At 43.2% G+C, this 26,252-nt stretch overlaps 3 protein-coding genes across 6 annotated transcripts; 2 read left to right on the forward strand and 1 right to left on the reverse strand.

The window, feature by feature from the left end:
- Positions 1 to 115: 115 nt before the first annotated feature.
- On the forward strand, positions 116 to 6,095 carry PDCD2 (programmed cell death 2). 2 transcript variants are annotated; one of them, XR_005828415.1, is made up of 7 exons: positions 116 to 451; positions 531 to 782; positions 1,948 to 2,133; positions 3,513 to 3,628; positions 4,895 to 5,011; positions 5,659 to 5,899; positions 5,992 to 6,095. XR_005828415.1 is itself a non-coding variant. In XM_040597645.1 (6 exons), exons 1-6 carry the CDS (start codon positions 151 to 153, stop codon positions 5,818 to 5,820), a joined length of 1,134 nt encoding a protein of 377 aa, XP_040453579.1. In that variant the 5' UTR covers positions 116 to 150; the 3' UTR covers positions 5,821 to 5,967. The 2 variants fall into 2 exon arrangements, 1 of the variants encoding a protein (XP_040453579.1); XM_040597645.1 differs by lacking the exon at positions 5,992 to 6,095 and having other exon boundaries at positions 5,659 to 5,967.
- Positions 6,096 to 8,419: 2,324 nt separating this feature from the next.
- LOC121089897 (TATA-box binding protein) lies at positions 8,420 to 18,725 on the reverse strand. 3 transcript variants are annotated; one of them, XM_040597648.1, is made up of 8 exons: positions 18,496 to 18,725; positions 16,097 to 16,340; positions 15,132 to 15,469; positions 13,847 to 13,934; positions 11,713 to 11,804; positions 10,422 to 10,589; positions 10,016 to 10,110; positions 8,420 to 9,097 (listed from the first exon to the last, which is right to left on the reverse strand). In XM_040597648.1, exons 2-8 carry the CDS (start codon positions 16,148 to 16,150, stop codon positions 9,018 to 9,020), a joined length of 915 nt encoding a protein of 304 aa, XP_040453582.1. In that variant the 5' UTR covers positions 16,151 to 16,340; positions 18,496 to 18,725; the 3' UTR covers positions 8,420 to 9,017. The 3 variants fall into 3 exon arrangements, with proteins under 3 accessions (XP_040453582.1, XP_040453580.1, XP_040453581.1); XM_040597646.1 differs by lacking the exon at positions 18,496 to 18,725 and adding an exon at positions 17,926 to 18,007; XM_040597647.1 differs by lacking the exon at positions 18,496 to 18,725 and adding an exon at positions 17,370 to 17,613.
- Positions 18,726 to 18,895: 170 nt separating this feature from the next.
- On the forward strand, positions 18,896 to 25,560 carry PSMB1 (proteasome 20S subunit beta 1). The gene is made up of 6 exons (XM_040597650.1): positions 18,896 to 19,056; positions 20,039 to 20,146; positions 21,591 to 21,672; positions 22,112 to 22,241; positions 23,775 to 23,881; positions 25,284 to 25,560. The coding sequence occupies exons 1-6, from the start codon at positions 18,956 to 18,958 to the stop codon at positions 25,467 to 25,469; spliced, it is 714 nt and encodes a 237-aa protein (XP_040453584.1). The 5' UTR covers positions 18,896 to 18,955; the 3' UTR covers positions 25,470 to 25,560.
- Positions 25,561 to 26,252: the final 692 nt, after the last annotated feature.

Raw genomic sequence — 26,252 nt, forward strand, 5'->3', positions numbered from 1 at the left:
GCCCGCCGCGGCTCCCTCAGCGAGCCCCGCCCGCGCCGCGCGGGGGGGAGGAGCGCGGGGGGAGGAGGAGCGCGGGGCCGTTGCCCCGCCCACCGCGGCCTTTGGGGGTGGGCGCTTCCGGCGGGCGGCGGGAGCCTTTCCGCCGGCAACATGGCGGAGCGCGGCGTGGAGCTGGGCTTCGCCGAGGCGGCGGGGCCCGGCAGCGCCTGGCGGCTGCGCAGCGCCTACTTCCCCAGCAAGGTCGGGGGGCGGCCGGCGTGGCTGGGCGAGGCCGGGCTGCCGGGCCCCGCCACCCTGCGCTGCGGCCGCTGCCAGCAGCCCTGCGCCTTCCTGCTGCAGCTGTACGCGCCGCTGCCCCACCGCCCCGACGCCTTCCACCGCACCCTCTTCGTCTTCGCCTGCCGCGACGCCGCCTGCTACCGCCTGCCGGGCCCGCGGGGGCCCCTCTGCGGTGAGGCGGGGGGCGGGGGGTAGGAGCGGGCTCCGGCCGCCGGCGGCCGCCCCGCTGAGCGCCGCCTCTCGCCCCGCAGTGTTCCGGAACCAGCTGCCGCGGCGGAACGACACCTACCCCGAGGAGCCGCCCCCCGAGGAGCCGCCGCCGGGCCCCGCCGCCGCGCTCCCCCGCCGGCTCGGCTGCGGCGCCGCGCTCTGCCGCGTCTGCGGCTGCCTGGGGCCCCGCGCCTGCGGGCGCTGCCGGCGCGCCGCCTACTGCGGCCCCGAGCACCAGGCGCTGGACTGGCGGCAGGGGCACCGGCGGGTCTGCGGGCAGCTGGCGGCCGGAGGTGAGTCGCGGCCGGGCCGGGGTCGCGCTGCGGGCGCGCTGTGGTGGCAGGCGGTGAGGGCCTGCCGAGGGCGGGAAAAGGTGGCCAGGGGATCGCGTCCTTCAGGGTTTGTCAGGAAACCACCAGCAGTTCTTTCAGGTGCTTTTTATCCCCTTCAGCGTTAATGAGACATAAGAACGTGGGACCTTTTTTGTTCGTGGAAGGTTAATTTAAGGCGCGCCTTTGATCTCTTGCCCTATGTCATAAAAAAGTGAAAGGATGTAGACCAATTTTTTTCCCTTTGCAGGCTACTTTTAGAGACGGCTTATTTGTAAATTGTAAAGGAACATGCAGAGGGGGTGCCTTCACAGAATCACATCAGTAGGTGAAAAGAGGAGTGTCCATGAGGGTGCTGGTTTAGAGACCCTTTTCTTAACCCATCCTCTTCCCTGCCCTCCTGTCTCATCCATATGTTTGCTTGTTTGCTGGTTTTTGAAGAGACAAGTACAGAGTATTTCAAATATTTTTTTAGGCTGCAGAAGCATCGCATTAACAATGGGGCAGTGAAGGTTGGTGCATGCGATGTATCACCGATCATACATTGTGGGATACTAGTCCCAAAAACTTCGTAGGAAGTGGAAGTAAGCAGAATAAAAAGCCAATTTGTTCAAGTCAAGTTATGGGTCAGGCATTAAAACGTTTAATTGATACAGCAGAAACCTGCACATAATTAGTACTGTTGTTACGGAAGATATACTTGATGCGTTTGTGGAAACTGCCTACTCACAATATGTAATGGAAAAGTAAGAAAACTGGTGCAGTCTCAGGGCACCCGATACACACTTAATTTGTGTGCATGTGCTGGTTAGAATGAGATGTGTGCAGAGCTGTCACACTGCAGGTTTTGGTTTTTAAAATGTAGCTGCATTTAAACAAAAGACTGTTTAGTCTGTCTTCTGTGGACCTTGGATTTACAGAGATTCAAAGCAACATGTCACCTGTTGTAGTTTTCTACTGTCCCTAATATAAAATGTTTCTTACCTACCTTTAAATCAGGCCCAGCAGTGATGTAAATTGTTCTCGCTCATGCAGTGTTTGTGCTATATTTTTCCTATGTAGCTTTTGTGGAGAGTGATGCAAAGTATGAGTTGACGTTGTGAAGTGGAATCTGTTTTATCTTTTGTAGATGACTCGGAGAGTGCAATTCCAGAGCATAATGAATTCCTGTTTCCAGAATATGAAATTTTGATAGAACCTGAGGAACCAGAATTTCCTGCTGATGGCAGTGTGGATTCTGATGATGGTGAGGAAACTGTAGATAGATCAAAGGACCCAAAAGAACAAGAGAAACTCAGAGCTACAGGCAGTGCAGGTAAGAATGTAATTTTGTAAACGTGTACGTCTCTAATTCTTCCCAATGAAGCCAGTATCACATCTTTAAAATACTGTGATTTTTAAAGCGTTCATTGTAAACTCCTGGTGACAAAAGGCTAGATCTACAGTCATTTGTTGATGCAGGTTTTTTGCAGATGTCCCATAACGGAAGTCACTTTTAGGGGAGAGACTTATTAAGCCCCAATCTCAGGAGCTGTTGAAGCGGCTGTTGCTGCTGCTCTGTGGTGTATGAAGACACGGACTCTGGTTGTGGTGCAACCAGAGACACTTTATGGTACAGAGAAGGTCATTTTTATATCTCTGAGCCTGGATACAAATTCCAGATGTATGGACCACCAGGCTCAGGGCAGAAACTATTCATGCAGTTACACAGCTATATATCACTACAATCACTACCTTTTGGCTACTAGATAACCATGTTTATCTTTCTCACTTTCCTTCACAATACCCAGTTGTTTTCTCATCTCCTGTCAGATCAGACATTCTCTGTCCTCCTCTCATACCTCTCTCTTCAGACATTCTATCCTCCTCTCCCACAGTGAAGCTGCAGGTAGCTGGGCATTGAGCTGTGTCCCTGTGTGCTTCCTGCAGGTAAGGAACAACTCAAGTGGGAAAAGCAGGGCCCTGAGCACCTGCTGCTGGATGCTGTTGGAATCAGGAGATTGAGTTAGATGTTCTTGGCTTGACTTGGTTCAGTTTGTCTTAGTTTATGGAAGATACTTAACAAAATCTCCTTGTCTGTGCTAGAAGAAAACTGTTCTGAGACTATTTTAATTGACCTTGAATTATGCAGCTGAAGTGCAGGCCACTTTCCTCCTGCAAATTCATTGTGTGTTTGCAGTTTACCACGCCAGCTCTGAACACACCCAGGGTGGAGAGTTTGTGGTGTTAGCAGGGAAGGCTGCTGAGTTTCCAGCTGTCCCTTACTGTGGTCTAAAGCTGTCTCGAGTCGGCTCAGTGCCCCATGTCAATGTGAACATTGGAATGTAACAGATGCACTTTTCAGTGCTAGAAACTTAAGGTCTGGCACGTGCATGGCACGAGTGGCCTTTTCCAGATGTCACGTTCTGAAGGATCAGAATTCTCAGTGATACCAGCTGGGAGCCATAAACTTTATTAACTTCTTTCCAGCATTCCAGTACTAACATCTATGTATAAATTCAACTCAAACTAGTAAATGGATCTGTGTGTGACTGAATTTCAGCATGTCACAAAAAGAAAAAAAAAGTTTTAGAGCGATGTGTGCCAGGAATAATTCTTGACAGCAAAATGCACTTACAGGTGCAATATTGTTTTTTATTTTTGACTGTCTTGCATTAGCCTGTAACCTTTAGGGGGTTTTTTTATTTTTCTTAGGTGAAGCATTTCAATCCTTGGATGAAGAGACGTTGGAAGCGATGGCAAAACAGGAGACTGAAGAAGACAAGATCTTCCGAATGTTTAAAGAACGAGTAGCTGCTGAACCAGAACAGGTCAGAAGATGGGGCATCCTTAGAACTTAGAGGTTCTGGCACAGCATCCTGCTGCAACTGCAAAATATTTCACTGCCTTTTATATACCTACGGTTAGAAATGGCAATGAGGATGCCTCCTCATCCTCTACACACCTTGACCAACATACCCTTCCTTTTGTGTGGAACTTGATTCATGCTGTAGTAAGAATTTAGGACCTGCTTATCTGTCCCAGACAGAAGGTGGTCAAGATGAAAAGACATGGAGAGACTGAAGCCGACATGGTGGAGGGAAGGACTGGCCATTCTCTGTAGTGGTTTTACCAAAGGACATGGTGAACCATTGCACTCTTCCTCAACCTTTGGCCCTGTTGGCTCTCCTTCTCAGCAGAACCAAAACTGCAGAGAGGAGCTCTGTCACTGTCACCAGCTGCGTGGCAGGGGTTGGTTTGGCTTGCTTTTTCTTCAAGGTTGAAAAAATTAGTGATGGCTTTAAAATTTCAACTATTTAAAACAAATCTCTCTCTGTGCTATTTCTTGCTAACACAAGAGGCTGAAAAAGCCACCTTGTAAAACAAAAGCATGGTTCCTTGTTCCATTCAGAAGAAACATAGGCCAAAATCCATGAAGGTGGGTGGAGGAAGAAGGAATTCTCTCCATGTTTTACCTGGTAGCTGAGGGGTTAAGGTGCATACCTAGAAAGGAGACCGGGAGTCTGTTCCCTCCCTGGGTGGGTTCATCACCTCTCTCTCTCTGACCATCCCCATGCTGACTGATCTGCACAAGTGTCCTTTTGTTGATAATGCCTGATTTGCTATGTAAATATTTAGATAGTAACAGAACAACAAAGGATATGAGTGTCTGAAAATACCTCCTGCTTGGATGTTGGGGTAGTCCTCTTACATTTAAATGCAGAACAGCAAACAGAAAGAGCAGGGTTGCATTCCTGACTTTTTTATACACTTCTATGCGCTAATTATCAATCTGTTCTTCTTCCATCTCAAAACTATAAAATACATGACCTTGCATTTCTGGATCCCTTAATTAGAGAAATAGAAGTCATTGCAGTTTATTCCTGAATCATTGGAAAAATGCTGTATGAATACTTGCACGACTCAAATAGTTAATAAAACCTGTGATTTGCAACTGATAGACTTTGCCATGGGTATTACTTACAGGAACTGACCTTTTCCTGTGTACTATCTTACAGCTTTGTCTGTGTCAGTAAATACCAATTTTATACCAAGAGGAAAAGACAGTCTTGCAAACTTAAACTGCTCTATTTCAGATTATAAGATACTGCAGAGGAGGAGAAGGCCCAGTCTGGGTATCAGGTGAAAATATTCCTGAAGAAAAAGATATCCCAGATTGTTTATGTGGTGCCAAAAGGGTTTTTGAATTCCAGGTATGTAAATTAATTTAAATACAGGTAATGTAGTTCAGACTTAATGGGATCTAACTGTATAGGTGTTGGCTTGTCATTACAGCAAGGTAGGTGCTACAGGTCACTACAAACTATGCTAAATTGTACTGAGCCCTTATTTACTACTGTAACTGCTTTTTCCTAGCAGACTTTCAGACAGAGAAGGTAAGTTCCCATCTTGTAATTTGCACCTTCCATAAAATGGTGCACTTGTGAATACAGAACCACCTCTTAAGTAATAGGAGTCTGGTACTGTCTATTTTTAAAAGGTAAGCCTTTGAAATGTGCATTGGTAATACCTCTGGCTGGAAGTACTGAGCTGTAGAATTTTTAGTGGTAGAAGCATATGTATGGTGAACACAATGTCATGCAAAGGCAAAACATAGCTATGAAGGTAATTTCAAATGGAAGGTGGTTTACAAATGTGTAAAAATCTGATTCCCTATGCATCTACTACATTGCTTTGAGAATTCAAAATTTGTTTTCTTTGAGCTGCTGTGTTACTTACTATCTTTGATGGATGTTGGTGTCAGAGAAAATAAATGAATGCAGGACCCATCTTTGGGAAGAGACACGGGGAAAGGGTAGAGCGCTATGGCCTGCCTCTAAACCTTTGTTTTTCCTTGAAGATTATGCCACAGCTCCTGAACCACCTTCAGGTTGACAGCCTTGGAGAGAGCATTGACTGGGGAACACTAGTGGTGTACACTTGTGCTGACAACTGTGGTGAGGGAAATGCATACCTGGAAGAGTTCATATGGAAACAAGACTTCTCTGCAGGCTCTATTTAAGGTCCCTTGAGTTACTGAGTTGCGCCATCTAAACAGAATACGTGCCTTGTTTCAGTGCATCTCTGCACTTTGCAAACAGGTAATTGAACTAGAGTCACTGATAACTGTGTATGTTGTAATAACAATAAAACTAAAAGTAGACCTTGACCGCCTCTGTCTTGTCCTCCACAGGAGCTTTTACTTCAACCTGTCAACGAAGCCAGATGCTTTTGTTCAGTTAATTTCACTTCATATCTCAGTTCTGAACGTTTAAATAAAGATGAAATATTTTTGGATTGGTCAAAGTACCTTTGGTTGGCAACTGAACTTCAAGAACTTAGATTGTTGTCTGTCAGGATTTTCGTTGTGCTACTAAAAATTGACATTATTTCACAGAGAAAAGCAGACTACTGTAAGATCACTTGAGTGCTTATGCTCAGGAGGTATACAGAAGTCAGCCAAGACAAAGCTGTGTAGTGCTTCACTGTGGAACTTAAATCCACTTCTTTCTCAAAAAGTACACTGAACCTAACTTGGCAGTTCTTACATGTTCTGATGAAGTGATTATTCAAGATAAAATGCACAAAAATTAATAATGTCAAGTCAGATAAAATCAGATAAAACTCAGATAACTGAGTTGAACTGTTTCTGCATAGGACTGTCGGGTGCAGAAGCAGTTTGAACAAAGCCAGCCATAGCAGAACATATTTGTCTTGTAGCAGCAGATTTTCAAGCTGAATTGTACCTTAAGTCTGCCATCTAAGTACCCTCTGCAGACATTCTTCTGGTATTGGAGTGGCATATAGCTGAGAAAAGTGAAACCATAATGCTGGATTAACTTCAGTAGTTGCTTAACTGCTCCTCTGGCTGTAGCTACGTTTGCAGAAAAGGTAAGGCTTTTTCTCTCTCGGTATAAAATTTACTTGTTTCATATTCCCTTATCCTGCTCAAACCATTCACATCTGCTTGCCGGTGATTCTGAAGGCGATTTTATGAAAGCCCTAGGCCCACTGTTGGTGGTTTTTTCTATTTATGTATTTAAATGTTGGACATACTCCGATGAGCAGGCAGGGAATGCTTCGCCTATAAACTTTTGTCATCACATAATTTCTAAAAGGGTAGCTTTAAGCTTTGGTATATGTCACGGAACAGCCAACAGTATCTTGAGTCACTATAGTACAGCCTGAATGATTTTGTTGAAAACCATTCCACAGTTACTTAAGGCTCCAAGTTTTCTTGCAGAGCTAAGAATTTTGCAGGTAAGCTGGTAGTAGTTCGGGGTCCTGCAAAAGCATCGACATACAGTTGCGTTCAAGAGCAATCAGGAATGTTCGCTGTTTCATGGCAGACAGTGGTGTGGCACTGGAGGCGTTGCAGTGTTTGGGTATCCTGAACTTACCCTGGCAAAGCTATGTTATTAAACGAGCAGCTTTCTGGTAAGATCCATGAAACCAATTATTAAAATGCTTGGAGAAAGGCTGGTGTACGCCACTAGAGGGGGAGTAGAGAAGACAAGATTAAGGTTGCTCAGGATTTGTTAACAGCAGTGTGGGAGAGGAGGATGGAAAATGTCTGAGGAGGGTAGAGAAGAGAGGTGTATGACAGGAGTATGAAGAATGTCTGACCATTACTGGTGGGAGATAAGAGAGATGTGTGAGAGGAGGATAGAGAACGTCTTGATCTGACAGGAGATAAGAGAACAACTGGGTATTGTGAAGGAAAGCAAGAAAGATAAATGTGGTTATCTAGTAGCCAAAAGGTGTTTGCATGCTTGTAGTGATATATAGCTGTGTAACTGCATGAATGGTTTCTGCCCTGAGCCTGGTGGTCCATACATCTGGAATTTGTATCCAGGCTCAGAGATATAAATATGACCTTCTCTGTACCGTGAAGTGTCTCTGGTTGCACCGCAACCAGAGTCCGTGTCTTTGTACACCACAGAGCAGCAGCAAGGCCGAGACAAAACTTCATTTTGGCTGGAATGAAACACCAACTTAGTAAATAAAGAGACTCTGGTTACATTGGGTTAGTTTTAGATAAAAGCTGTTTGAAAGAACGTGCAAGTCAGAGAAAGGAGGTTACTATTACTGGAAACTTACTTGAGGAAAAGAAGTTTATTTTTAGTTCTCAGCCCATTAAGCTTCAAGCACAGTTCAGAGGGAAGATTATGTACATACTGACTGTAATTGGGAGGGCTTTGACATTATGGAGGAACACTAATATAGTGAGACTGTTATAGTTGGTAAAATACAAAAGTAGTAGTTAAAGAAATTCTAAAAGCTAAGCAGGGATCTTTTGTTCTAATTCGGCCAAGTGTAGCTATTTAAGACTTGCATAAATCCCACCTGCTGAACATAAGGCAACACATACTTGAACACAAACCTCTTTAACTGGTCATCCATCTCTTGTTTTAACATACTAGAACTATTCAAGCTAGATGTTGCCAGGGATATGAGTGCTGGTAAGCAAGCCAGAGCACTGTTAGGATTCTCTGATAAATGACAAATTGCTTATAGTAGTGCATGTGCTATTGAAAAACTCTGAAAACTTTTTTTAGTTTAATCCATGTAGTTCACTCTTATCGACTGGGTAATTTTAAAATTCATTAAGACAGTTCCCGTAATTGTATAAACAGGGTTTATTGTACATGTGGCGCTGAAGGAAGAAAGAGAAGGAAGGTATATATTATATATATATATGTACAGTGAGCCATTTTCATTAGAATAAATTTATTCTGTCTTGCTTAATACTGGAAAGAGGGAATGTGTCTGGCACCAAAGAAATTTCAAATTGAAAAAAATCTAAAAGCTTAAGTTCTGAAAATTATAAAAACCATGGTCTTATGGAAGGAAGTTAAAACATATATACATGGCAATTTAAGTGGTTTATACACTGAGTGACACAGTTGCAGTTGTCTTTTAAACCAACTTACAGATCTTCTATCAATAGAACTGGCATTAAAACTATTTAAAAGCTAGAATATAAATAAAACTTGGAGGGACTGCTCCAGGAACAGCCCAGTAAAGCAAGTCACAGTAACTCAGTAGATATAATCAAGAACACGGTTCCCCTTGAGCATCAGGGAAGTAGGCACTAACTGGGAAATAGTCCAAGTCCTGGTGTTGCAGTTTCACTGAAGTCCATCTCTTGTTACTGCTGTGCCATACACAATACCTTTGAAAATATACCCCTGATTTCTCTAAAAGATGTAGAAACTGTTACGTTGTCTTTCTGAATCCCTTTAAAATAGGATAGATGTTTTCAAATGCTTCATAGATTTCTGCTCGTACTTTAGCACCTGGAAGAGGAGGGGATTAAGTCAGTTTGTACCTTTCACCAAATAATTTTAGCTTTTAGAAGGTTTATTTGAATGCAACTGTATAAAACCTATGTGTATTCATAGATCCCTATTTTTAAGATTTTTTTTTAAATACACATTTCATATACAGCATACCAGAATAAACAAGCGAGAAGGCTAGTAATGTAACTGGTAAAACTTTGATTAGCATCTTTGTGCTTATGGGGTTTTTCTATACATAATTTCTGCAGGAAACCCAACTACAAAGCACAGCTCCACAGGCTGTTTCTGCAGAAAGGCCTAACTGGGGGAGAGTTTTTGAGAGTGTGAAAATCTGGGGGAGCAAGGTCTGGCAATGAGACTGCTGCAGAGCCCTGCCACCCACCAAACTGCAGGGACATGCTCCTCCTTTTGTCTGTGAGTCTTGAGGTTTTTTTTTTTCCTCCACAGTAAGACTCGCAGGAGGGGAAAAGGAAAGGTGTAGGTGGAGTGCCTGAGGTTAAGGAGGTCCTAGAGCTTGGGTATCTCTCCTTCTTTGGCTGCTCTACCAAAGGAGAATGGCAGCAGCCTCCAGCCAAGCTGTCAAAGTAGTTAGCTCAGTCACGCGCACCCAGCCCACAGAAACACTCAGCTTTCCCCAGAAACATTACCTGCGCTCTTACAGCTTTTTGGGGACCTGCATACTTGATTAGGATTCACGTTTATTGCTTACATGGATTTAGCCAAATTTGTGGTTTGCTTTGTGCACTCATCCGCAGAATACTGTACTGTTTTTAGTCAGTACTGGGATTTTAGTCAGTACTGGGATCTCATCTCTCAAAGAGTTCCTAGCAGCTTACGTACCTCTGGTACCATTGTGTGTTCTCTGTAATTCAGTCTAAATCTAACCTGTTGGTGTAAGATAGTGTCTTCACTTACCAGTTAAAACCACTTTTCCAGAAACAAAAATAAGCAGAACAATTCTTGGCTTGATCATTCTGTAGATCAAGCCAGGAAACAATTCTGGCTCGTAGCTGTAAGAAAAGAGAGTGACAGTGTTTAAGCATGCTTGCAGACACATGTTCCAGTCTTTCATCTGCAGGACTGCAGGAATGGGCAGAGCAGATGTACACTTTGCTGAAACTTGGAGAGAGTAGCAGGGAAGATAATTCTGATGGGTTCATATTGGGCAATCTCAGTTACACCCAAGGCAGTGCAGCAATGGGAACAAAGTGCAGTTTTCCTTCTGGTGCAAAGGAATAATCTGAACAGATGTCACTGTCTAAGCTAGTCAATATGTAGCAAGAATGAAACATAAGCAAGTCTTTTTTTTCTTTTTTTTTACCTGCTGAACTGCTGGTGTGTGAGTACCAATCCTTCTAATCTGATGGGAAATTTCACATCACAGCTGCCCACCATGTTCTGAATTTTAAAATCCAAAAATTTTGCAGGAAAACCCAGTTTCTGAACAACTCTTGCATACTTCCTCGCTGCCAGTCTGGATTGCTCCTCACTGAAGTGAGAAAAAGATATTATTGCTTCAGTAATACTTAACTGAGGAAAATGGCATTAAGCCACATATACATAACTTGGGGGGGGAAGAAGTTTTGCATCCAAAATTAACAACTAGCACTGGTTTGCATGCTAATTTTGGTACTAGGATCTTGAAAATAATTCACGTTGTACTCACTGTTCATGAGGCAGAAAACAGTAAATTATAAATCCACATACTTCACACACTTAAAATATTAACCCAGGTCCCTCTAATGGCATGTGAAAACTGTTACTTAAGTTTTTGGTGTAAAACAACTTTGAGCTACTACTGGTAGAAAATGCGTATTTTTATAAAAATGTGTGAACTGCCAAAATTCACTGTTTGATTCAGCCCAGGCATTCAAACGCGGACTGAGCACAACTGCACACTGTTGCAGAACTCAGTTTGCTTCAGTTTTGTAAACGGCTGAGGATGTGGTTCCTCCTCATGCAGAGTAAGACAACTTGAACTTCAAATGTCACCAGGTAGAGAAAGCATTTCCTGTATGGCTCTATCCATTCATCTGCTCATTAGCTTATTCCTTCTGGATTCCTAGCAGACTTCTTCAGAGCAGAATTTCTCTCCTGCCCGCTGCAGTTAAGCTTATGTTTAGTTTTCAATTCTTACACTTCAATGATCATGTTAAGAACAGATCAGACTACAGGGACCAGAGACTTGGAGCTCTTGGCCTGTGATGAATGAAACTGTTCAAATATAAAATCACCCTTCCTCTGCCACCACCCCTACAGTTTAAGCAGTTCCAGTGCTTAGTCAATGAAATTTTAAAATTACTAAGAAAAAAAAGATAACTGCAAAGCCAAAGAAGTGAATATAATAACCTCCGCAAATTAGTTTATCAGGCTGTATGAAAGAGCTTCAGAAACAGAACTACCGTTTTCTCTTTCAGTCATAAAAAGACATTTTGTGTAGAAATGTGTATTAGTCTATTTAAAATAACTGGGGAGCAAGCTTAGTTGTACCTCTACAACTCTGGTGTGTATATATATATACAAATACTGCATACAGATAATAGTACTTCTAAAGCATCGTGGTACAAGAGAAAAGACAGCCTGAATTGTTTGCTTGTAATGCCTAAACGTACCTTTTTGCTCCTGTGCACACCATTTTTCCAGAGCTGAATATCAGCGCAGTAGTACGTGGTTCTCTTATTCTCATAATAACAGCAGCGAAACGCTGAAATGTGAGCATTGAGACTATTAGTGATACATTGCTGTAATCATTACGTTAAAACCAAATTTGCATAATCTAAGTATCAAGTTAACCTGTAACGCAAAGAAATACTAAGTTCAAACATAATTATGGATCACTTAAAATTTACTTGAAATGCTTAAATTGTATGTAGCTTCAAAGATACACACTGAGATGTAGTCAGAGAGAAAGAGTATTTACCATTGCATTCCTATTTTACTAAGCTCATCTCTCATTACTGTACATGCAACATATAAATAATGCTAACATTTGCAACAGAGCAAGAGAGACAATCTTAAAAATAATTAAAAAAATTCCTCCACGTGTCTTGAAATTTGATCTGTTACAAGCAGGATGATGGAAGGCTTCTGCAAATATTTTATGATCTCTTGTTTCTGTGTCTTAAAAAACTGGACAGCGTTAGAATACCTATCAGCAAACAGAACAGCTGGAGATCAAAGTTCTGTATAAACATAAGTCACCTCAACTTAGTAGGTTGAACAAGGCAGCCCAGTTAGCCTTGGCTTTTCATTCTAAGTACTGTAACATCTCTGCCTGCATTTCCAAATATTCTTAAACTCTTTGAAGCAAGAGAAACTGGTAACTGATGCGGGCATACAGACACACAGACAGACCCCTATTCCTCTGTTGTATTTAACTTGGACCGGTTCACTGTGCAGTCCCATACAGTTCTGTTCTGTCAGTCTGTTCTGCTGACAAAACCAAGGTGGTAGAGTGATTACCTAACAGCACATTTGTCAAAATACAGCTTAAATAATACAGCCAAGCAACATTTTTGACAGAACGTACTGACTAAACGTCAGGAGTGTGTTACATAACCCTTCTTTCTCTCTGCTGTGGAAAACAGCATTTTGTATTGATTACTCTGTTTTACACAGCCACCTACCCCTACCTTAAGAGTTACCATGGCATGCTCAAATTTTTGCTGCACTAGTATCTTACTCACATGCAGTTATGTAACAGCATCACTGATGTAAACTTACAGTAACAGTTATTTATCACAAATGCCTGCATGCCTGCTTTAATCCTTGAGAGCAGAGTTCAGGTAAACTGCACGAAGTCCCAAATAGGAAAACAAAAAACCTACCACATCCCATGAAAACTGCAGCCTTTCAAAGACAAGTCAATTCAACTACACAACATGTAAACTTTTTTAGAAATAAGTGTCCAACTACTGTGGCTGCAAAGGTAACGTTTCCAAGAGAAGCCACCCAGAAGAAAAACAAAGAGACATAATTTTCTTGATTCAATGCTCCAGGTCCTCTGCTGTTCAAAGTTTCCCAGGCTAAAAAAATCCCACAGTTTAACAAATCGCTATTTAGAAGCAGCAGACAACTTAGAAGTTGACATGCAAAAAAAATCACTGTCATTTTGTTGTTCCACCAAATCTAGCCATTGGAAGCAAGGAGATAGCAGCAGTACTGGGGAACAACATGAAAGAACAGCGCTCAGAGGGGAAGCCAGATGATAATGTACAAAATGAGTGACTGTGCTGCGACCACAAGAATTCCAGGGGAGCAGCCAGGTGGAGGAAGCCAATGCATATACAGAACAACCGTGGCTCTGGCAGGAGCCCAGGAATTGAATTCTTCCCTCCTTTCTCCTTGTTGGGAGACAGGGAACAAGACTTTGCCGTCAGACATTTCACAGGAATACAAGAAACGAATTTTGTGAGCACTACAAAGAAACACCCATAGGAATAGTAGCAGAGGCCAGATTCACAACAAAAAACTTGGCCAGTGTATTACACTGTTGGTTAGGCTGTTCCTAAGTATGCTGTGTTCTTTCTAAATCTACCAAATTATAGCCTGGTGTAAAACACAACTACATCAGTATAATAATACTTTTTACTAATTTGACAGGATGGTCTAAGTTTATTAAGGATTTCTTTAACTATAGTATAAAACTGCATCTATGGCAGGAAGGTTTTCCATCTACCAACTACACCCACAACCCGTGCCTTTAACATACCTGTTACAGGATGAACTCCAATACATTTATCTTACCTTGGGATTATATTCAGCATTTCGGGCACGAAGCGCAATAGTTTTTAGGTCAAGTTTGCAACCAAGATTCACCGTGGACACAATATTCCTGAAGACAGTTCAGAGACATACATTAAAAACCCAATAAAGAATGCATATGTCTTCCTCATTTTCAGCAAGCTTGATTAATTTTATTTTTTTTACTATTTTTTTTTAATTTGTTTCTCCAAGTAAGTTTCAATGACATCTTCCCTATTGATGTTGAGAGCCCCCACCACAATCAGGGAAGCTGCTAGAAACAGGAGACGATGAAATAACAATAACACCATCTCAAATTTTCCTTGGTGTGCCCTTCAAGAAGGAAGAAGAGGTGCAGGACTAAGTGGGAATAACCAGGGGGTAAACCCATTGCCAGGTGACAGGATAGCAGGTCTCTAGAAAGTTTTAAGAGAAGTTCCTAGAGCAAAAATATCTTTGGAAACTTGTTTTCTGGGAAGACCCTGAAATCTAAAGGTCCTCAATGGAAATAAATAATAAAAAAAAAAGAAATACGAGGAACTACTCTTTCAACCTTTGTCTCTGTGCCTTCCATAAATTGCTGTAAAAGTCTCTTTAAAACTAAAGCTCAGTGAAAATACTTCCATATCAAACCCCAAAACTAGTTCTAAGGGTTTTTTTCCCCCTTAAACAAACTCAGCTGTAGCCGTGAACTAGAAAAGGGAACCTGGAATGCTAAGTAGAACTGTGGTCTAGCTCCTAGACTAGCAACTAGTTTCTTCCCCTTTACACTTCTAATTCCCTTTCAGCTGTGATAGTTCCTGTATTCTGCTTTAATATCTCACTAACAAAGTTCTATGCACAGTGATGTGCAGCTATTTGCTTTTCTGTGAACAGGTCACAAGTATCCAGTAAATTACAAATAAGAATAAGTTTCTAGGTATACATGTTCTGAAATACCCAATTATCAATCAGAATACTTTATAGCTAAGCACGAGGAACTAAAGTGCATAGAGTTAAAAGTTACAATGGTGCTAAATGAAGACATACATAACAACCTCCACTGGTATGCTTAAAAGATGTATAGTTGACAAATCACTAAGAAACTATATTACTAAGTGGTTTAATAACAAAGCTAAGCTAAAAATAGAAGCAAAAATTACTCATATCGTTGGTAGAGACCCACACAGTCTCACGACCTCCCTTCCCACCAAAATGCAGTACTCCCATTTCTGATGTGGCTTTGGTCCTAAGTCTTTAAAGGGCTATCTGAGAAAGGACACGCTGCACTAACACATGGGACACTCACTGTAGCTGTGGCACTATCCCAGAGCTCTCTGACGCTGGTGTTGCAGGAGTTATGGGAGTCATTGGAGTCATTGGAGAGGTGTACAGAGGTGTGGTTCCCGGTAAAGGGGCTGTGGTAAGAGTCTGTGAGTGGAAGAGCTGGGGAGTTTGACCAGATGTTCCCTGCGTTGCTTGCTGTGATGTAGATTGCTGCACTGCTTGCTGCTGCTGCTGCTGCTGCTGCCGCTGCTGTTCCTCTAGGATGGACAGACTGTTGGTGCTCTGGACAGGCTGTGGTGTCAGTCCTGTGCCATACGGCATCATCGGGCTAAAAATTGGAATTCCTGGAGTCATTGCACCCTACAACAGAAAGCATGAAACAGAAACTACAGATCATGTTGACTCCATTTTGGTTTTAAGAGAAAAAGGTTTCAGAAGTCTAAAAATCAATGTAAACCGATCATATCAAACCTGAGGCATATAGTAGTAACTCGCTAAAAACAGAAAACCCTTGGAAATGCACTTCTACAGATTAAAATATTACCTCTAGGTATCTGTCAGTTCTAGCATTGTTCACCTCCAGCCAGTGATACTGACACGCTTCTCACACTACTTTGCGCATATGTCTCAACTTTGACCCACAATTTAACTTGCAATTGTTTGAACAAGGACTGTGGCCATCATACCACATTCATTCATAGCACAGCAACAGTCCATTATGTATGTTAATTTAAAGGGCAATCACCAAAATTACATTAGTACTTCCAACTCATCAGTCATATTTCAACTTAAAGGAACCCCATATATCTGTGTATTTCTTACACCTCTAGATAGACAAGTTGATGGTTTTAAAATACTGCTTTATATTAGTATTATTCAGTACCTAGCAGAGTTCTTCAGATCTGAAAACAAAAAAACTGAAGTTACGGAAAACACTTTCACAAAGAAATTCGTATCATAGTTGCATATTCAATCACTTGTTCTTACCTGAGGAGAGGCTAAGCCTTGAGCATAGGGTGGCAAGCTGTTGTTCTGATCCATGATTCCAGTTATTTCTTTGGTGAGGCCAGAAGTATTTCCTTCAATTAATTTAAATTAACTTTGAATCCTAGAGGGTTTTTAACCCTTTAAAACATTCCAGCAAACTAGCTTTTTAAGCCAAGCTGAAAGTGGTAGGAAAACATCAGCTCCAGAGAACTGTGTGTTATGAGTCTAAAATGCTAATCAACGCCTGAAAAGAGAAAAAGTAGTATCCTGAGAATAAAACCTAAACAGAAAACCAAACCCAAACCTATCAGCTGCTGAGTTAGGTAAGAGACACCCACATAAAGATAAATATATCATTCGCACACACATGCATGCACACACGCACAATCCATAAAAATAACCTTTTTCAGGCACACTCGACAGAAATGTTGCAGCATGCTTCTGCTGAAGTCTCTGGCAGGTAACCTGGCTCACATGAGCAGGCTTCTGTCTAACGGAACCCTCCTACACAAACAACTCAAGCTCTTAATGCTCATTCTACTCCAAGCTTTTCTTCAGCTGGAAAAGAACTGATTTTTTAGAATTGAATTCCCCTGACTACTAACCAAAAAGCTTACTGACACATTGCTTCTAAGCCTCTTTCTGACAATTTTAACACTCGGGCTTCCAAAAGTATCTTTTCTTCTGTGGGAAAAGCGTCGCTGGTCAAATCGGAACTAGGAAAGCTTCTTCCATCCCCTTCCATAAAATAAGGCACTAACAGATTTCAAACAATGACATGCACTTTACGAGAAAAAAAGAAATAGGCGAAAGCCAATTTCAGGCACACCAGTGAAATGTATAGTTTAAAAAAAAAAATAATCATCCACATGTCTGTTGCCATGTTGCGGAAATAAACAACACAAGTGAAGAATTCAAATGTTACAGCTTGATATCAAATATTTTTCCATTAATTATTTTTCTTAACTAGATACCTATTACCCAGAAATAATCAAGGTCATTTTTAGGCCAGAGGCAGACCACCTCAAAATTTGAAGAGAGCCTATTCAGTGTCCAGGTTTGTTTTTTTTTTTTAAGGTAAGACTGCTCAGAATTACAAGAATATTTATACTGCAGATGAAATGGCATGCGTTTTCCCCTGTGACCACAAGATATTATCACCTTTACTGTCACCGAAGGTTATCAAACAGAGCATCCAGGTTTTACAGGTGGGAGAGAGGAGTGAATGAGAAGCCTGAACATCACCCTAGAAGAAATCAAGTCAGCTCCTCACCAGCCCAGCTGTTCAAAGGCCCGGCAGCAGCCGTGCCAGGACCCCACCTACGCAGCGGTCCATCGTGTGACCACCGCACCGTGGCTCCGGGATCCCCGCTGCCAGCGCCCGGGACCCTTCCGGCGCGGGGCCCGGGCCCAGAGGCAAGGGCCGTCCCGCAGAAGGCCCCGACCGTCCCCTCAGGGTCTCTCCCTCGGGACGCGGCAGCACTCGGAAGGAGCCAGGTTCGGCCTGAGGCGGCCCCCGCCACCCCCCCACGGCCGCCCCAGCCGCGGCCCCGGCCGCGTCACCGCCCGCCCTCCGTCTCAAGGCCGTGCCGGCTTCTCGTCCCGCCAACGGCCGCCGCTCGCCCCCACCCCCGGCGCGCCGGAGCCCCGCGAGGCGGGGGCGGCCGCCACCTCCCCGCCGCCCCGCCCCCGCCCTCCAGGCCCGGCCCGCGCCATCGCGACCCCGCAGGCGCTGGCACCCGCCGTCCCCTCGCCGGGCCGCGGGGCGGGCAGCGGCCCCTTGGAGAAGCGGGGCGGGGGGGGGAAGGCGGGCGCGGCGCGGACGGTACCTGCCGCTCCCGGCGCCACCCCGCCGCACAGCGCCCGCGGGAGCCAAGCTGCGCCCCGCGCCGCCGGCGCGTCCCGAGTACGCCACTTCCGCCGTGCGCCCACACCGCCCGCCCCGCCGCCATCTCCAGTGAGGGCGAGGGCAGGCCGCAGCGCCTGCAGCCCGAGGAGCGGGGTGGGCCGGCGCCTTGCAGGGGTTGTGGGCCTCCAGCAGTGCTCAGCGTCGGCACGCGTGGCTCCTGCGCCAGGCCTGGCCGCCGGCTCCTGTTCTGGAAGGCGGTGGTTCACCATTTTCTAGCTGTACAAAGCGCTGCCCCTCACTCATTGCCGCAGAGCCGCACGCCCCGTAGTGCCGTGGCTTCGCGGTTCTCAGCGCTGCCTATGCACAGCTGCCGTAGAGACTTCAGCAACGGCAGCTTTTCCTCCTGGGCAGAGGGACACGCTGCTCCTCTAGAGGATACAGCTGTTCCCTCCCCTGTGCTTCTGCCCTGGCACCTCCGTGGTTCTACCCCAGCCCTTCTCGCCTGTTCCTACTCGCCCCACGGTGCCTGGCACTGCACCCCATGTCCCACCTCGAGGAGCTTGGGTGCTTCCTCACCCTTCCTCTTCTCGATGTTTCTCAAGGTGCTCCCCCCTTTTCCCGAATAGGGGCTGCCCTGCTCCCTATCTGCCCAAACACAAGGGGCTCTTCGGGTCACCTCACCGCATCCGCTATCAACCCGCTCGCTTCCTCCACAGAAGATAGGGGCTGACAGCGCTTGAGCCGGGTAAAAACCGCTGCTGCGCGCCCTGCCCCGCCAAGCCCAGTCTGGCAAGCGCACACAGGGAGCCCACGGGCAGCCGGGCACCGGGGTGGAGCCGCCACCAACGGCCGCGCCACCAGCGCCCCCCGCCGCCCGCCCGCCCGCGTGGGGCTCGACATCCTCCAGAGCAGACGAGAGGCCGCCGCCGCCCTCCTAGAGCGGTAGAGCACCACTTCCGGCTCCGGGGCCGCCATTTTGCCGTGAGACAGCACTGCACTGGGCTGCCGGGATGCTGTCCAGAGCAGGTTACGCGGACTTCGAGCCTGAGATGGGCTACGGGCTCGGCGCGCCCGTGCAGTACCGCTTCTCGCCCTACACCTTTAACGGAGGGTGAGGAGTCGCAGGCAGGGGGTGGGGCGGTCTGAGGCACTTTCTTCCCGGGGGAGGGGACCCTGAGGAGAGTGCCGGTGGGGCTGGGTCTTCCTCGTCTTACTCTTGCCTCTTCTTGGCACTCCGTGAAGGTTTGTCTCCACTTGCGAGCGCCTCTTTTTGTAGAGAAAGAGTGGCAGCACGGGGGGGAGCTGGGCTCGGCCTTGGCCTGGGCCGAGCGTCCCGCGGGTTCTTGAAGCTCTTCAGGCTGTTCTTGCCTGTCCGTGTGGCTTTTGGCACAGTCGGGCTCCCTGAACTTTTACGGGTTAAAATGAACGCCTTCCTTTCCTCTCGGGGTTGTTTGTTTATAGTGACTTAGGAAACGCATGTAATGGTTACATTACCAGCTTTTAAACCTGTACCTGGGTTGAAGGCTGCCTTGTCATAACTGTTCAAGGTAGGTGATGTTTTACATAATGCCTAACTGCTTTTTAAAGGACATCTCTTCGTTACTTCATGGTAGCGCACATGTGACAATCACAAAACTAGTTACTTGGGAGTAAATAACACAGGATAACATCAGATTAAAAAAGTGACTGTCATTTAAGTTTAATGATACTGGTGCTTATAGTTGGCTGGAGTGGTTTTGCTTCAAGAGCCAGACTGTTTTAGAAGGGTGAATCTTGCATTAGCAGGCATCTAAAATTGCTAGTCTGTTGAGTCTGGTTCTTGCATTGTATAGAAACTCTGTTTTACCAAGTTTCCATACAGTTATTACACAAAATTGAGAATCATGTACGTGTATTTTCTTCAGTGTGTCTTTCCAGTCTTGAGTCACGTGTAGTCACGTGTAGGGATGTGCATAGTGGGAAGCTTAGCGAGAAATAGAAGATGCTTTACAAAATGTGAGTCTAGGTATAGAACTACTACCTAGTCTGTTCCTCTGTTGCCTAAGAAAATATTTGTACTAAAAGTCATGACTGTATGAATACTCTTCTTTAAGGACTGTGTTGGCGATTGCTGGAGAAGACTTTTCTATTGTTGCCTCTGACACACGACTGAGTGAAGGTTATGCAATTCACTGCCGAGACAGTCCAAAATGCTACAAGCTGTAAGTCCAGATCTTTTAAGAATTAAACCAGATGAAAGCTCTTTTGTATTGTTGGACATGTTACCTGCCTGAAAGGATCTATCCTTTTCTTTAAGCAGAATTCTCAGAAAAACAGATAGTAATAAAACTGATTTTGGAGCCATGGTGACCCTTGATGTAATGCAAGATGTGATGCGATGTTGTAAATGCAGCCAGATTTCTCGTTGCATGCTCCTGAAGTTAGCTGGTAACAGAACATTTTTAGCATGACACAAGGCTTATTGTAAGCTGGGTATTTTTTTGCCTGGATAATCAGAAGAACTTTTGTCTTAACTGTAGCACAACTTAATCCTGTGGTAACTTGTTCTGCTTCATCAGGACACTTGGTGTTGGCACACAAGTGTGCCCACTGCTGCCAGTTGTACTGTGTCTCTCTAGTCAACCATCTGGCACTTCAAAGAGGTGTTTGTTTTAGGAGAGATAAACCTGTCAGTAGTTCCATTTTTGAACTTCTTATGCTCATTTTTTGTGTATCTTGACTCACCTAGATGGCATCCCCTTGGTTTAAAATTTGTTTACATTCTTTTGACTGTAGCAGCTGCTTGCCTAGTAGGTTGTTATCAGCTATGTAACAATTTTTTGGTGTATGTTTTTTTTTATTATTATTATCAATGACACGAGATCATAGGAACTTAAGTTTCTCCTGGCTAGCACCTTACTACATCTTTGACTCTCTGATACTGTCTCAATGGAAATTACTGTGGTACAATCTGCATACTGTATATGATGGCTTTGTGTAATTCTGCTGACAGGCTGAGACAAGATTTCAATTTAAACTGTTTTCAGAATCACTGCTTTGTGTTAGTCTGTAAGTATGTGTGACTGTAGACTCTCACTAATTCACTAGAATTTAAATTTCAAACATGCGCTCCTGTAGTTAGTGTTCATGAAACATTTTGAAACTGAGCAAAGAGCTAAGCTTCTATAATGCGTCCGCAGCCAGGTAACTTCTGTTGTGCTGACACAAACCCACCTACAGCGTAAGTGTTGCATAACCATCGTACAATCTTAATGCAGTCCTCTGGCCACATGGGGTAAAACTGGGCTGAGTGGTATGATGTAACAGGCTCCCCAGCTCAAAAGAGCTCCTCTGGCAAGACTGAATGGTAATAGCTAGAGTTAGTGGTGCATGAAGAAATTAAGAATTTCTTTTTGTCAGTCTTGCTGTGGAAGTCAGTGGATTGAAGGAAGATGTCTGCATGGTCCTGCATTTGAGTCCTCTGCAAGATGTAGGTTGTAGTTGCCTTTTATGCACAAAATATCTGTTACTACCTTTTAAGCAACTGTTTTTGGTAGCGTTAGAGAAACTGACAATACATTTGGTGTTTCATAATAATCTACTGTGTAATGAAGTCGTATAGTTCATACTAAATCTAAAATCACAACAAAATTTTTTGTTTTACAGAACAGAACAAACGGTCATTGGATGTAGTGGTTTCCATGGTGACTGCCTTACCCTTACTAAAATTATTGAAGCAAGATTAAAGGTAGATAACTAACTTACTGTATTTAGAAACTTATATTCTTAGTGTTGCATTTGAGACCTATAATATGGTATGTTTTAAATACAATTTTTGCTGTTTTTCTTCAAGTGTTTGTATCCTAATTATATTGCTAGTTAAAGATCAGACAGGGGAAATTGATGCTGTGATCTTACTAAGTGTGACGTCACAAATTTAAAGAGTGGAAGAGCTGGAAATGAGACTGTTAATGAGGTGACATCTATTCTTTGCCGAACTTTGGAGAGATGTTAATTTTTGGCTTGTAAGAAGGCTTAACTTTTAGACCAGTGTGTTTTCAGTAATCATGCTAGTTAATATCCTTAGCATCAGATTCTTCTGTAGTGAGGTTACAGAAAATGTAATGCTGATTGAGTATAAAATTTAGTGTCTGACTTCCTTCTTGGACATACTGTACCACTTCCAGATGTACAAGCATTCCAATAACAAGACCATGACTACTGGGGCTATTGCGGCAATGCTGTCTACAATTCTGTATTCTCGACGTTTCTTTCCTTACTACGTTTACAACATAATTGGTGGACTTGATGAAGAAGGTAAGGCTTTAAACAAAAAGGGAAAAAAAGGGTACATTTCTGTGAATGGATAGCTATCTTTTTAAGTCTCAGGTATACTGAAGGCGTAACAAGGTTTGTGTTGCTATTCCTGACACCTGCCTTTAGGCATTTTGGTACCCTAGTTTCTGCTACTAACTTGATCTTCCATTTCTGAAGGTCTGGAAGTCTAACTATGTTGCAATTACTTGATTACAAGTGAGATCTGCTAATATTGGTTACCTCTCATACTTTACTTCAGGCTGGAACACTTTTTTAACAGCGTTGCTGGATTTTTTAATTAGGTCTTTAAAGGAGATGTTAGCAGTAAAATTGTATATATTTTACTCGGGCTTGTGAGTGTGGTAGAGGTTATTAAGTATAAAGACTGACTTCAGAGACAGGTTTTTACAAAGATGTTTTTAAATGTTAACTAGCCTCTAATGAAAATCATGACTTCCACATCGAAGTATTTTAACATACAGCCCTTCCAGGATTTACTGGGCTCTTGTCCAATGATTTGGTTGAGTTGCTAAAATACTGTGTTCTCTGGCTTTGAGCAGGAGGTGGTGGTGTTTGGGTAATTTGAGCCATTCCCCCGCAGTTTGTTGCTACTGTTATGTTGCTTTCCCAGCCTTGTTAAGACATGTCTACCATACATGGAGTCTGGAAAGGGATTAAGTCTGCCTGGCGTAGTGGTGAATCTCAGATCGTGAGGGTGCTGTAGCAATTGATAAGAATCAGAGTGCAGGTTTGTATGCATGGGATAAATTTGGGTCCAGCAAGATTGGTTTGTTTCCATCTGGTGTTACTTTGTGGATCTCTGCGAGCTTTCTCAGGGCTGTTCAGCTACCTGTGCTGTGCTGCCAAGTGCACAGGCCAGTTTATTAAATTCAGTGCAGCCTGTCTGAACAGAAAGGCTGAGCTTGGCCACGTGCTGCGTTTTCACTGGCATGTCCTCATCAGACCCTGCTACTTAAGAGCTACAGTGCATCTGTATCTTTGATATTGGTGCAAGCTAATAAGGTTTGCACAATCTGGCCTGACTCCAGAGGGAAGTGCATAAGAGACCAGAGCGTCATCCCTGGTTCCAGGAAGGCAATGCAGAGGCATCCGAGCATACTCACTGGAGGTAATTCAAGAACTGTATCGTTCAAGAGCAATGACTAAACTGCCTCTTTGTGCTAGCTCTAGAACCAGCAGAGCTCTTTGTGCAGCACTGCGGTCTAGCATATCCTCCTGCTTTGATTATTCTGCATCAGCACTTTTCCTGTGGTAAGTACTGTAGAAAACATCTGTTAGAGCATTGTTATACCTTAAATATTGAAAATAACCTCGCGTATATTACCAAGCCACAACCATGGTGAGCCTACTTTACAAAGCATTGTCTGAACATACTGCAGTGTTATTTGGTAGAAGTTTGCTGTGATATGCAATACTCCAGAGGCTGCTTATGCAGAGAGCTAGTTTTTGATATAAATGCTTCTCAGTGTCGAGAATCTTTCTGGATTATGATTACATACTGCTTTTTTTCAGGGAAGGGAGCAGTATATAGCTTTGATCCAGTGGGCTCGTACCAGAGAGATTCTTTCAAAGCAGGTGGATCAGCAAGTGCCATGCTGCAACCCTTGCTTGATAACCAGGTAAAATAGTAGTTTCTTAATGCCAGGAAACATTTGTGACGTTCAAATTAATGGAGCTTTACTTCTGGGGAATATTACTTTTGAGGGAAGGTTTAAATATATTAGAGGTAGGACCTGTTAAAGCCACACAATTCATTAATGTATGGATGACCTTCTCGGAGAAATCAAAAGTTTTGTTTTAGAATCTAGTTTTTAATATGCTACAAACAGTGGACTGCATGTTTAAAATTCAGGTAGATGTTTTAATTAGGGATTTATATTACCCATGGAAGCTGTTTGGGCTTTTTTGTTTTGTTTGGTTTGGTTTCCCCCCTAGTTTATAACATAAATATGCCTGTTACTTAGCATGAAATAATAGTAAATTAAGAAGACAGAATTAGTAGATGTATGTAATACGTATTATCATTTAACATACACTTGTTTAAAAGTCTTAAGTTTTGTGCAACTCAGACACCATTTTCTAAGAATGTTTTTACATAAAACTAATGGAAACTTACTCAATGAAATCTGTCTACAAATACTTGAAGAATATTTTCATATTTGGTTGAAGCTGTTAATCGTTGAATGAGAGAAATACCAAAGCATGTTTTACTCATTTTATTCTTTGACATTGATGTTGGAATTCAGTCACTTGAGCCTGATGTCCACACAACTTTTGTGCTTAAAAAAGCAATAAGCACTCTTAGTTCTTATCAGCTGAGAAAGGAATAGAATCTTTTTTTTTTTTTTTTCATTTAAACGACTCCAGGTTCTCAGCTTTGACTTAATTTTGAATTTTATTAACTGACGAAAATAAAATATCTTCTGCAGAAACAAAATTGTCATAAGTAGCTTTTTATGGCTTATGAGTTTGAGGCAAAGTGAGTGACCCTTCCCCTCCTTTTCCTGTTCTGATGCTTAAGTGGACACTTAAGTTTATCAGCTAAAATACACTATTTAATAGGACCAGTTATGCTCCGATATAGACTGTTATATTTGAATTCTAGGTACATTGAGCAATATTTGCTTTTAAGAAATGTGCCCAAGTACACATGACCAGAGGAAAGGGGTTGTGTGCAGTACTGAATCTGCTAATCCATTAAGAAGTTTCTGAAGAATTAGATCAGTTCAGCTCCCAACGTTCATTGCAATCTTGTATGTGCTGAACGAGTGGGAGGAGCAGTGCTGGCTGTACACTGCACCGGCTTCTAGGTACTTTTGTAAGATTATCAGCATTGGCAAAGTTCTGATCATGCAGCTGTAAACTGTGTGGAGGAATGCTTTTGCTAGATTTCCTTTTCTAAAACAGACCAACCATTTCTTCTTTTTAAGTTGTCTAAATCTGCTCATTCTAGTGCAGAGTCTGAAACAGCTTTTGCGCTAGATGGATCTTGCTTTAAAATGCATTTTCATCTTTTCTTAGATTGGCTTCAAGAACATGCAAAATGTGGAACAGGTACCTCTGACCCTGGAAAAGGCTTTGCAGCTGGTTAAAGATGTCTTTATTTCTGCTGCTGAAAGAGATGTGTACACTGGGGATGCGCTTAAGATTTGCATTGTCACAAAGGACGGAATTAAAGAGCAAACTATCCAATTACGAAAAGACTAATTCACTTCCCTAATAAACATGTAATCTATGATGTACAATTTACCTGTATTATGAAGACATTTGTCTTATTAAAATTTTTCAAGAAGTTTGACTACTGTGATGCTGAATATTTTCTGTCTTTCTTAGAAGTGATAGTGGGTTTTAGAAAACAGCAGTTCATGGTAAGGAAGCAGCTAGGAGTTCGGGTCAGCTTCATTCATCTCATCTTAATCTATTGATCAATCTAATTCCAATGTCAGTTTAATCCCCTTCTCACAATCCCTTCTGCTACAATACTGTGGGAGTTTAAACTTACTAAAATTTAGGTTCACGGACTTTTTTGATAATGCTTTCAGTTCAGCCTTGATGTAGTGAGAAAAGCACTTGTTCTTCTGCACTTCCTTCTCTGCACTTCATAGCTTGCTTTTCCGATCTTCTTTATCTCTCTGACATGCTATCCTGACATTTGACCTCTCTGTACTTATTTACAGAGACTATAAATATGAGTCACCTGAAAACAATTTCTCTGTACAAGAGGGAAGAATGTTAAATGGAATCTTCAGAGTTTAGTCCTGGACTCTGCATCTGGGCTCACCTCTACACGTTTCTGTTCAGTTAATGCTCAAAATCTGAAGCATCATCCTTTTCTAGTTACTGATAGAAAATAACTTAGTATGGACATTCCTGAATGCCTTTTAATGTCTGCGGGCTTTGTTAGTTCTACTACTGCTTTTGGTTCTTGGGGTGTTGCATCAAGTGTAGACTGATGGGCCCTATCGCACTCCACTTGGCTTGAGTACTAGG

The sequence above is a fragment of the Falco naumanni genome, chromosome 6 (genome assembly GCF_017639655.2).
Source record: "Falco naumanni isolate bFalNau1 chromosome 6, bFalNau1.pat, whole genome shotgun sequence".
Lineage (NCBI taxonomy): Eukaryota > Metazoa > Chordata > Aves > Falconiformes > Falconidae > Falco > Falco naumanni.

Excerpts from the sequence above, each read along its gene's own strand:
- LOC121089897 (XM_040597648.1), bottom strand. The coding sequence starts at position 16,150 with ATGGATCAGAACAACAGCTTGCCACCCTATGCTCAAGGCTTAGCCTCT. Across the intron at positions 15,470-16,096 it reads AAGGCTTAGCCTCTCCTCAG|GGTGCAATGACTCCAGGAAT; the intron begins GTAAGAACAAGT and ends TTTCTGTTGTAG. Across the intron at positions 11,805-13,846 it reads ATGCTGAATATAATCCCAAG|CGTTTCGCTGCTGTTATTAT; the intron begins GTAAGATAAATG and ends CTCACATTTCAG.
- PDCD2 (XM_040597645.1), top strand. The coding sequence starts at position 151 with ATGGCGGAGCGCGGCGTGGAGCTGGGCTTCGCCGAGGCGGCGGGGCCC. Across the intron at positions 2,134-3,512 it reads CAGAGCTACAGGCAGTGCAG|GTGAAGCATTTCAATCCTTG; the intron begins GTAAGAATGTAA and ends TATTTTTCTTAG. Across the intron at positions 3,629-4,894 it reads TAGCTGCTGAACCAGAACAG|ATTATAAGATACTGCAGAGG; the intron begins GTCAGAAGATGG and ends GCTCTATTTCAG.
- PSMB1 (XM_040597650.1), top strand. The coding sequence starts at position 18,956 with ATGCTGTCCAGAGCAGGTTACGCGGACTTCGAGCCTGAGATGGGCTAC. Across the intron at positions 19,057-20,038 it reads CCCTACACCTTTAACGGAGG|GACTGTGTTGGCGATTGCTG; the intron begins GTGAGGAGTCGC and ends CTCTTCTTTAAG. Across the intron at positions 22,242-23,774 it reads TGGTGGACTTGATGAAGAAG|GGAAGGGAGCAGTATATAGC; the intron begins GTAAGGCTTTAA and ends GCTTTTTTTCAG.